This window comes from Eulemur rufifrons, chromosome 7, assembly GCF_041146395.1.
Source record: "Eulemur rufifrons isolate Redbay chromosome 7, OSU_ERuf_1, whole genome shotgun sequence".
NCBI lineage: Eukaryota > Metazoa > Chordata > Mammalia > Primates > Lemuridae > Eulemur > Eulemur rufifrons.
In genome coordinates, this window is record NC_090989.1 from 69697135 (window position 1) to 69709338 (window position 12204).

The window sequence follows — 12204 nt, forward strand, 5'->3', positions numbered from 1 at the left end:
CAGCAACCGGTGCGTCCCGCCTAACGACGCCCGCGCATTCCGGTTGGCCCTCGGGGGCGGTTGTGGCAAGGCGGCGCCCACGGTCGCACTGCTCATTGGCTTAGGCTGCCGTCGCTCAGGCGCGTTGCCAGAGCGCCCGCAGGCGGTGCTGCCGGAAGCTCCGCCCATTGGCCGCCGGGTTCGTGGCTGGCTGGCCAGGGCTGTCACTCCCGGCCGTTTCCCTGAGGCCAGTGCTCTGCTGGGGGCCGGAGGAAGAGGGGCAGGACTGGGGCCTGACGAGCCGTCGCTGTCTTCGCTGCTGCTATGACCAGCGGGCGAGGCGCCCTCCGCAGCTCCGCACAGCACTAGTCGGGGCCGTGCGCCCGCCGTAGCCGTCTGAGTCCCCAGCGCGGCCGCTCCCGCGGCCCCCTCGGCTCTTCCAGCGCTGCCTGCGAGGCTAGGCGGAGGCAAGATGAAGATGACAGTGGATTTCGAGGAGTGCCTGAAGGACTCGCCCCGCTTCAGGTAATCGGCACGGCCGCCCGGCCGGCGTCACCCCGGAGCTGCCTCCCCCTGCGGTGGGGGCGTGAATCCAGCCCCGCGGAACTGGGGGAGGGCCCCGCAGCCCGCGCCTTCCGACGGGGCGAGCAGCCGTTGCCGCCGCTTGCGACCCTGAGAGGGCACTGCAGCCCCTGACCGACCCATCCCGAGGGGAGAGGCTGTGGCCGGGAGGGGGACCCCGCCTCCTTATGCCTTTTCCTCGCCCCCTGCCCGGGGCTCAGCGTCCCGGAGGCCGGGCGCACCCGCTCTGGCTTGGAGGAAACGGGGTGCAGACGCGTTCCCGAAGTCTCGTCCCCTTTTGCGGGCGCGCGCTCTCGCCCCCTTCCTCTTCTTGCTGCTCTTCCTTTCCTCTTCCTTCCGCTCCTTCTTGGTTTCCACCCCCTCCCCACCCCCTCTTTGGGGGAGCTTTCAGGGCATTCTCTTGCAGTTCACTTAGTTCCTCTTTGCGCTTTTCCGCTCCCCTTACCCCGGGGAGGAAGGAGTAGGGGGCGAACTGGAACGTCGACTTCTGCTTCTTCGTGTCCCCTGCCACAGGGACTCTCAAGAAGGAGCTGGCGATTGATTTGTACCGGAGTCGGGGGTGGAGGTGCTTTGACCAACCGCATTCCATCGACCCCAGTTCGTGTCTATCTGCTTTTTCTTTCCACTTAAGCTCTTTGAAGGGAGGCATTGGCTGTCGAGAGGTACTGGACTGAGTGAGGACTAGGAGAAGCAGTGCATTTCTGTTTTGAGAACGGAAGTAGGAGGGTCATGAAGATTACATTTATGTTCCTCTTCCAGCAGCCTCTGCCCTGGAGGGCCCCGATCACAGTCGGATGCTCCCAGTGGATCTGTCACACAAACTGACGTGGGGGCACTCGGATTCACATGGGCTGGGCTTTTTTTCCATGTGAGAGTCGGCGGTCCTGAGGGTGTCCGTTTAGAGCATCGTAGGAAACTCTTGAATTGTTTCGGAGAATGTTTTTCTAGGTTGTATTTCACAGTGTATTTACAGGGCTGGCCTTAGGCCTTAAAAAAATATGGCCTTTAAACTTCCGTTAGGTAGTGACATTTCTTGAAAGCTTCCTTTGAGCATTGATTGGTCTGTGTGTGCCCGCTGATCTCTGGGCCAAGGCTGGATTGTAAATTCTTGCATCTTCTGACTGGGAACTAACTGTTCTCATCTTATCACTGTTAATTTGATTTCCCATTCTCCTTTCAGTGAAAAGCAAGGAGAAGAATTGTAAAACTAAGGAACTCGTTCTTAGAGAAAATTTACAAGCACTTTTTTGTCTTTGTCCGTTTATCTTATTTGGGTGTTAATTTTATTTGAAGCTTAGGGCTATTGCTTGTAAAAAAAAAAACTGCACTTGGTTTGATTGCTGCCGGTGCTATTCCTTTTTGAAATTTTTATGTTCTGTGTAAATTGAAGGACTCAGGAAACACACATAGATTGTCTAGGACGGCCTTGCTTGTTACTTTCCAGGACAGTGTGGCAAGTGAAGTAATTTTTGAAGTGTACCTTAGAAACTTCTGCTTTTTGTGAAATTTTTATTAATATGAATCAGCTATTTTTTTAAATGAAATAATCATGGCATTTTTCTCATAAAGAATGTGACTTTGTGCTCCCTTTGTTTCACATTTTAAATTTGTTTTTTTTTTAAAAAACAAGTTGAGAGAAGTAATTTGGAAATACTTCTAGCTGCTGGTGTTGGTCACAAACCATGTGATGTCTTTGTTTTTGAAATAAAGGAATCATTGAATTTAAAATGAGGGAAGGATACTGATTAAGTTGTATGGAATATTATAGTGAACTTTTGTTAAATTTGAATGTATTATCAATACTATTTTAGTTAAGGTATTAGAGATTTTCAGCCAGGCATAGTGGCGTGATCCTGTAATTCCAGTTACTCCGGAGACTGAGGCTGGAGGATTGCTTGCTTGAAGCCCAGGAGTTTGAGGCTGGTGAGTGTTATGATGGTCCCTGTGAATAGCCACTGCACTCCAGCCTAGGCAACAGTGGACCCCATCTCTAAAGAAGATAAATAAATACAAAATAAAGATATTAGAGATTTTCAAGTGTTGTTTCCAGTATTCCAATTATTGTTGGCCGCAAACTGTGAAGAGATACCAAGATTTCAAGAACTCCAACATCTTGTATACATTTTGGGGACCTAGATTAGATTTTCAACAGAGGAAAGAATGCCAAGAAACAGAAGTTTCATTATTTACTTTCCTAATTTTTAGTTATTTTATAATCCTATTATGTAGATTTTGTAGCATTTGGAAAGAATATTTCAGAAGTCTTTATTCATATACTGTATGTACAAGAGAAACTTCACTTATAAGAGTATTGTGCATGTCATGAGTGATATATTGAAACTCAGATGAAAACAGAAAATTTGCGAGCTCTAGGCTTGTTTTTGGATAGCATGACAGCTGTTCTTGTAGTGTCCTGATCTATTGTGCTGTCTTTAAAATAATTCCTATTTTTATTTTCCTTCACAAATGAATCTTGTGGCATTTAAGTCCAGCACACATATATAACTGCCTTGGGTGTTGTAAAATTAATGCAAAAGTCAGATCTTGCTGAAGAAAAATCTCACCACTGTTTATTCACGTTTTAAACATTCATTTTCCTGTTAAATGAATGAGGAAAATATAGGGGGACTGGTTGAAAGGAGAGAAGGATATTATTGCAATTGCAACATTGTCTTTAGTAATTTGAATAGTCAATGGTTACTTGTACAATCCAATGAACATTTTTTGTTTTTAGATTGGATGGCAAATTTCATTGTGTAATTTTGGGTTTCCTTTTTAGTTTTTCAAACACCAGTCTAAAATCAGCTTAAAGGTCAAAATCTTGTTCATCCAAAAATTTACAAGACTGTAAATGTGTTTAAGTGTACTTTTTTTTTTTTGAATAGAAATTTTACATGCTGACCATCATTTGTTGCAGAAGTTTAAATTTGTTTGGGCCCTAAATTGTATTAGTTATATGTAGTAGCTCTTTAGGATTTATAAAACTTTATATTCTGTTTCATTCAGGAAGTGAATATCTTGTTTAAAATAAAAAGTTGATTAAATCTTTCTGAATTGTGAAAGACTTTTGCCCTGTATAAAAATATTGGCCTTAGTAAGCTGTCAAACACTCAGTTTTTATTTGATCCCTTTATTTTTTTTAATTCTTTAACAATGTCTATTATACACCATCCCAAAGATTTTTCATTAATAAATTTTATTTCTGATAGGATTCTTGTTCAATAACTTAGAATAAAATCTTTAAAAAAAAAAAAGGCGTTTGTGGGTGAAAGGTTTTAATGGGCGAAAGACATTGGAATAAAATGTGACTACTGTATACACTTTGGTTATGTTTTGCTATTAAGCTGGTGTCAATCCTGGCTGTTTGCCACTTTACCTTCCATCTTTGGAGCAGATAAACTTAACAACTGACACCTTATACATCACATTATACAGTGGGCAAGGGATAAGGGAAAATGTGTTTTTATTTTAGAAGTGGTAGAATGGAATTATAAAGTAATTTTATTATGAACCAAAGTAGAGAAATCCTGATGTTCCTCATTGTAGCTTCCAATTCTTCATTTAATGCAAAGTTGAAATAAACACAAGGTTTTGTAGTGTGCCTGACCTCATAGTAGATGTTTTTATAGTTACTCTCTCATTTAACTGTTAAAATAGCTTGTGAAGCTGGAATTACTATCCTCATTTTTCAAGTGTTTAAAAAAAATCACAAACTGGTTGTTTTGGTAGATTAATTGACTTTCTTAATGGTGGACTTTCAAATGATGAACCCGGAAGTGAATTCACTCATTTACTCTATATTGAAAGCAAAGGCTTTAATTGCATTATTTTACATTAAATTTGCTTATGGTGTCTTTTGTCGCGAAGAAATTTAAAATCTGGCTTTTATGTATTGCCTAGAAAAGTCTTCCCCATCCCACTATTATATTTTTCTATCATGTTTTAGTAATTTTTATTTTCATGTAATGCAGAGGGAGCTTAGTTTGAGTCTAGGAGATAATCTAATTTTATTTTCTTCCTAATGAAAGCCACTTGTCCTAATACCTTTCATTGAAAAAGATCCATCCTTTCCCCATTGATTTAAAATGCTACACACATAACATCTTTTTGTGATATTTGGTAGAACAAATTTTTCATTGCCATTAAAAAATTTATTGGCTATTCTTGAATATTTTAGTCTTTACAGTAGTTTCTTCAGTTTCTGAAGAGGGTATGTCTTTCTATGTATTTTGTCCTTATTTAAAACTTTATTATGTAAAATTTCAGTGATGGTCCAACTATGTGCTGTTTACAAGAGGAATACTTTAGAATGAAAGACAAAAAAATAAAAGATAAACCATGTAGACAGAACCCAAAAGAGAGCCGGAGTGGTTATGCTAGTATCAGGTAAAATAGACTTTAAGACAAAAATTATAGGAGATAAATATGATGATAAAGGGTCAACCCATAAAGAAGACATAACAATTATAAATATGTATGCACTTAGCAGAGCCCCAAAATACAGGAAACAAAAATTGACAGAATTGAAGGCAGAAATAGACAATTCAACAATCATAGTTGTAGCACATAAGTACTTTACTTCCAGTACTGGGTAGAACAACTAGACAGATGACGAATAAGGAAATAGAAGACATGAACAGCACTATAAACCAGCAAGACTTAATTGTCATCTATAGAACACTACACACAACAGCCAAATTCATATTCTTTTCAAGTATACATGAAACGTTCTCCAGCATAGACTATATGTTAGGCCATTAAACAAGCCTCAGTAAATTTAAAAGGACTGAAATCATGCAAAATGTTTTCTGACCACAATGGAATGAAATTAGAAATCAATAACAAGGAATTCTGAAAAATTCGCAAATATGTGGAAATTAAGCAACATACCTCTAAACAAAGAGTGAATCAAAGTAAAAACATAAGGAAATACTTTCAGACAAATGAAAACAAAAATGCACTCTGGGAGGCTGAGGTGGGAGGATTGCTTGAGGTCACGAGTTCAAAACCAGCCTTAGCAAGAGCAAGACCCTATCTTTATAAAAAATAGAAAAATTAGCCAGGTGTGGCACATGCCTGTAGTCCCAGCTACTCCAGAGACTGAGGCAAGAGGATAGCTTGAGCCCAGGAGTTGGAGGTTGCTGTGAGCTATGAGCTATAATGATGCCACTGCACTCTAGCTGGGGTGACAGAGCTGTCTCAAAAAAAAAAAAAAAAGCTTTCCCCAAAGAAAAGTCCAGGCTAAGATGGCTTCTCTGGTGAGTTCTACCAAATGTTAAAAGATGAATTAACAACAATCCTTCACGCTCTTCTAAGAATGAGAAGAGGAGATTTCACTTTCCAAATCATTAGTCCATTAGTCTGCTACCAAAGCCAGATGGTATATCACAAGAAAACTACAGATCAATATCCCTTATGAATATAGATACAAAAATCTTCAACAAAATACTAGCAAACTGAATATAGCAACATATAAAAAGGATTGTACACCATGACCAACTCCGATTTATCCTAGGAATGCAAAGTTGGTTTAACATACAAAAATCAATCAATGTAATATACTATAATAATAGGGTGGAGGGCAAAAACAACGTAAAAATCTCAATAGATGCAGAAAAAGCATTTGACAAAATCCAGCAGTGTTTCATGATAAAAATACTCAGTGAACTGGGAGTAGGGAACTTCCTCAACCTGATAAAGGACATCTATAAAATATCCTCAGCTAACTTCATGCTTAATGGTGAAAGACTAAATGTTTCCCCCTAACACAAGGAACAAGAGGCCTGATACTACCACTACTTATATTCAACACTTTACTGTAGGATATAGTCAGAGCAATTAGGCAAGAAAGAGAAATAAAAGGCATACATATAGAGAAAGAAGTAAAACTATTTCTATTTTTAGATGATATATCTTGTACAGTCATCCTTCTGCCTCCATGGGTTCCACATCTGCAAGTCAACTAATCGTGGACTGAAAGTATTTGTAGAAAAAAGTAAAAATAACAATACAATAAAATAATATAACTTTTAAAATGTAACAACTATTTACATAGCATTTACATTGTATTAGGTATTATAAATAATCTAGAGATGATTTAAAGTATACAGGAAGATGTGCATAGGTTATGTGCAAATATGCCATTTTATATAAGGACTTGAGCATCCATGGATTTTGGTATTGGGGGGGGTCCTGGAACCAATCCCCTGTGGATACCAAGGGATGACTGTGTATAGAAAATCCTAAGGAATCCACAAAAATCAACTAGAACTAGTAAGTTTAGCAAGGTTGCAGGATACAAGATCACTTTTCAAAAATCATTTTTATTTCTATACATTGGCTAAGAAAACCAGTACATTTCCAGTGGCATCAAAAAGAATAAAATTCTTGGGAGTAAATATAATCAAAGAAATGCAAGGCTGTACACTGAAAACTACATAACACCATTGAAAGAAATTAAAGACCTAAATAAATGGAAATACATTCCACATTCATGGACCAGAAGGCTTAATATTGTTAAGATGGCAATACTCCCCAAATTGATCTACAAACTAAACACAATCACTATTAAAATTCCTGTTGGTTTTCTTTGAAGAAATTGGCAAGCTGATCCTAAAAGTCATGTGGAAATGCAAGGGACCCAGAATAGCCAAAACAAACTTGAAAAAGAACAAAGTTGGAGGGTTCACTTTCCAATTTCAAAACTTATACAAAGTGATTTTAATGAGAACAGTGTGGTACTGGCATAAGGATAGACATATACATCAGTGAAATAGAATTGAGAATCTAGAAACAAATCCTTACATTATGGTCAACCAGTTTTTGAGAGTAGTGAATTCAATGAGGAAAAGAATAGTCTTTTCGACAAATGGTGCTATGGACAACTGAATATCCACATGCAAAAGTATGAAGTTAGAGCCTTACGTTATGCCATACTCCAGAATTAACTCAAAATGGATCATAGATCTAAGTGCAAGACCTGAAACTATAAAACTCTTAGAGGAAAACATAGGATTAAATCTTTGTGACCTTAAATTAGGCAATGGTTTCTCAGATATAATACCTTAAAGTACAAGCAACCAAAGATAAGATTGATAAATGGATTTCATCAAAATTGAAGACTTTTGTGCTTCAAAGGACACACCAAAAACACTTAAAGACAACCTACAAAATGGGAGAAAATATTTGCAAATTATACCTGCTAAGGAATTTGTATCCAGAGAATATTAAACTTTACAATACAGTTAAAGGACAAATAACCCAATTAAAAAGCAAAGGATGTGAGTGAAAATTTCTTCAAAGAACATGCACAAATGGTCAATAAGCACATGAAAATATGATCAGCATTGTTAACTGGCAATACAAATAAATGCAGATAAAATCCATGGTGAGATACCACTTCATACCCACTAGGATGGCTGTACTGGAAAAGACAGACAATGATCAGTGTTGGCAAGAATGTGGAGCTACTGGAACCCTCATGCATTGCCCATGTGAATGTAAAATGGTGCAGCCACTTTGAAAAACAGTTTGGCAGTTCCTAAAAAGTTAAACAGAGTTACCATATACCCCAGCCTTTCCATTTCTAGGTGTCTATCCAAGAAAATTGAAAATATGTGCCCACAAATCTTTGTACATGGAAGTTCATAGGAGCATTATGCACAGCCAAAAAGTGAAACAGCCCAAATGTCTATGAATGGATAAATGGATAATTAAAATATAGAGATATTGATATAGATATATGATGAAATATTACTCAGCTATAAAATAGAGTGAAGTACTTGATGCTATGATATGGGTGAACCTTGAAAGCATTATGCTAAATGAATAAACCAAACACAAAGGCCACATATTATATAATTTTATTTATATGAAATGTCCAGAATAGGCAAATCCATAGAGAAAGAAAACAGATTAGTGGTTTCCAGGGATTGGAGGGAGGGGAAATGGGGAATGATTGCTAATGGATATAGAGTTCCTTTTGGAGTAATGAAGATTTTCTGGAGTTAGGTAGTCAGTTAATGGTTGTAGAACTATGAATATATTAAAACTCACTAAGTTGTATATTTTAAAATGATGAATTTTATATTGTGAATTATGTCTCAGTATAATTGTTACTAAAAACAATTTGAAGCATAGAACATTTACAGTCAAATGCATAGATACAATAGAAAATATATATTGAACCCCCATATTTCTTTCACCCCAACAGTTATTAATGCATGTTAATCTTTAAACTCCTCCTCTCCATTTCCCCATATGATTTTTAAGCAAGTCTCAGACAGTACATAATTCCATTGGTATTTACATATATATCTCTAAAAAGATAAAGACTGTAAAAAATTATATAACCACACACCATTATCACATCAGAAAAAAGTAACAATAATTCCTCAATATTATCAAACATCTGTCAGGTAAACTTCATAGCTTATGTAGCATTTGTTTTGTATCTTTTATTATGTTAGAAGACTTGTCTCTTCCTTTCCAAGTGCATTTCCTTTCCCATAATCTGACTGTAGATCAGAGATCCCTGTAGGTCATCCTGGAAGAAACAAATCATCAGTCAGAGAACATTATTTGACAGTCATCCATGGACTCTTTTGGACCAATTTTTTTCAGGCCTATCTAGTCTAGGAGACTATTATTTTCATACTTCTCATCTTCCTTTCTCACCTAAACTGGTTGCTCTCCTGGTCTTCTGCACTTAGAAATATTTTTCTTTCTTTTTTCTTTTTTGACAGAGTCCCAGTTGGTTGCTCGGGCTAGAGTGCCGTGGCATCAGCCTAGCTCACAGCAACTTCAAACTCCTGGACATTTTCTTTTGGTTATGGAAAATTTCAAATATATACAAATTAAACAAAATGATATTACTGACCCCCTCATTACACAGTTTAAACAAATATCAATCAACATTGTGCCATTCTTGTTTCGTCTATATTTCTACCTTCTCCTCCCATTATTATTCATAGTTTTTTTCTTGAGATAAGACTTACATACATTGAAATACACCATTGTATACTATGTGTAACCTATACCTCTGTTACCATATAGAATATTTTCCATCTTCCCAGAGTGCTTTCCCCACCACCCAGACACAACCACTGTTCTGATTTTTTTTTTTTAACCTTAGATTTGGTTTTCCTTATTGGAGAACATTATAAATAGGATCTTGCAGTTGTTTATATAACAAATAATTATTATTCTCAACATTTTGGTACTTTTGCTTAGCATTTTATCTGTGATATTCATGCATGTTATTCTGTATGTCAGTAGTTCATTCCTGCTATGGAGTATTCCTTTGTGAATATAGCATAACTTGTTTATCTATTCTCCTGTTGATAGATTGTTTCCATTGTTTGGCTATTGTGAATAAAATTGCTGTGAACATTCTTATACAACTTCTTTTGTTATGGTTAGGTTAGGTTTTCATTTCTCTTAAGATAAATATCTAGGAGTTGATTGATATGTCAAGGGGTAAATATATGTTTAACTTTATAAGAAATTGCCAAGCATTATTCCGAAGTGATGGTATTATTTATATATCTGCCAGTAGTATGAGGGTTCCTGTTGCTCCTCATTCTCACCAACATTTGGTGATGTCACTTTTATTTCACCCTTGTGGGAGTCTTTAATGTATCTGTGTGTGTGTGTGTGTGTGTGTGTGTGTGTGTTTAATTATAGTCATGTGCCACTAATGATGGGGTTACCTTCTGAGAAATGCATCATTGGTGATTTTGTTGTGTGAACATCACAGGGTGTACTTACACAAACCTAGATCATACAGCCTGCTACATACTTAGGCTATACAATATAGCCTGTGGCTCCTAGGTTACAAACCTGTACAGCATGTTACTGTAGTGAATACTGTAGGCAGTTGTAACACAATGGTATTTGTGTATCTAAACATAGAAAAGGTGTGGTAAAGATATATTATAATTTTATGGGACCACCATTGTATATATGTGGTCCATCATTGACTGAAATGTCATTATCACTGTATGTATATGTGGGTATAATTACTTGTGTGTGTATTTATATATACACACATGCATATATAATCAACACATTGTTGCTATTATTTTGAACAGTTATCTGTTAGATGAATTGAGACTAAGAAAAATAAGTTTTTATTTTACTTTCCCTTATTCATTCTCAGATGCTCTTCCTTTCTTTACGTAGATCCACGTTTCTGACTTATATCATTTTCCTTCTGTCTGAACTTATAACATTTCTTGCAGGTCTACTGATGACATATTCCCTCAATTTTTGTTTGTCTGAAAAAGTCTTTCTTCTTCACGTTTGAAGGATAATTTTGCAGGGTACAGAATTCTAGGTGGGTGCTATTTTTCTCTCAACACTTTAATATTTTACTCTGCTCTCTTCTTGCTTGCATGGTTTCTGAGAAGAAGTCAGATGTAATTCTTATCTTTGCTCCTCTATAGGTAAGGTGTATTTATCCTGTCTTCCTTCAAGGCTTTTTTCTTTATCTTTGATTTCCTGAAGATTGAATATGATATTCCTAGGTGTAGGGCATTTTTGTTTTTGGCATTGATACTGCTTGGTGTTCTTTGAGCTTCCTGTATTTGTGTTTTGCTGTCTGATGTTAATATGGGGGATATTCTCTGTCATCATTGCTTCAAATATTGTATCTCTTTCTTTTTCTCTTTTCCTTCTGCTATTCTAATTATGTGTATTTTATACCTTTTGTATTTTTCCACAGTTCTTGGATATTCTGTTTTTTCATTCTTTCTCTTTGCTTTTTAGTTTTGAAAGTTTTCTGTTGTCATATCTTCAAGTTCAGAGATTTCTTTCCTTAGCTGTGACCAGTCTACTAATGAGCCTATTAAAAGATTCTTTATTTGGTACATTTGCTGTCCTTTCTTTTTGAGTCTTTCTTGGAATTTCTTTCTGTTTACATTATCCTTGTCTTCTTGCACGTTGTCTATTTTTTCCATTAAATCCCTTAGCTATTCAATCATAGTTTTTTATTCCTGATCTGATAATTCCAACATTCCTGCCATATCTTTGTCTGGTTCTGATCATTTTTCACTCTATTCAAATTGTGTTTTTTGCATTTTTGTATGCCTTGTGATTTTTTGTTGAAAGAGAGACATGAGGTACTAGGTAAGGAACTGCAGTAAATCGTCCTTTAGTAATGTAGTGGTAAGGTGTGGGGAGGGAAGTGTTCTGTTATCCTATGACTAGATCTCAGTCCTTTGGGGAGTCTGTGATTGTGAACTTCACAAATCTCATACCCCTTGAAGGTGGGACAGGATGGCTGGCAGGGGGTGGGCAGGGTGGGGGCTGGAGCTGGAGTTTTGTGTTTGCCTTTCGCCATGTAGGTTAGGCTCTGGTAAAATAGTTTCTCCTGAAGGCAGGCTTTGTTAAGAAAAACAGAATGCTTTGGTGTATTTCAAAAATATTCTTTTCCCCTTTCCTTTGCCAGAAGCAGGAGGGGATTTTCCTCCCAGTCACTGTGAAGAATTGGTAGAGCTTCTGGGGGCAAAACTTACAAAACTGTGTGGCACACTGTTCCCACCACCCCCGTGACCAATCCATGGTCATAAACTCTCTGGAGTTTTTTTTTTTTTTTTTTTTTTGAGACAGGGTCTTGCTCTGTTGCCCTGGTTAGAGTGCAGT

At 37.6% G+C, this 12204-nt stretch overlaps 1 protein-coding gene across 1 annotated transcript in view; it reads left to right on the forward strand.

Annotated features, from left to right (window-relative positions):
• The first annotated feature begins 227 nt into the window (after positions 1 to 227).
• Positions 228 to 12204, forward strand: part of ACAP2 (ArfGAP with coiled-coil, ankyrin repeat and PH domains 2) — a 122662-nt gene continuing 110685 nt past the window's right edge. The window contains exon 1 of the mRNA XM_069472759.1: positions 228 to 504. Within this exon, the coding sequence (XP_069328860.1) occupies positions 452 to 504 (53 nt within the window). The 5' untranslated portion in view covers positions 228 to 451. The remainder of the gene's footprint in view (positions 505 to 12204) is intronic.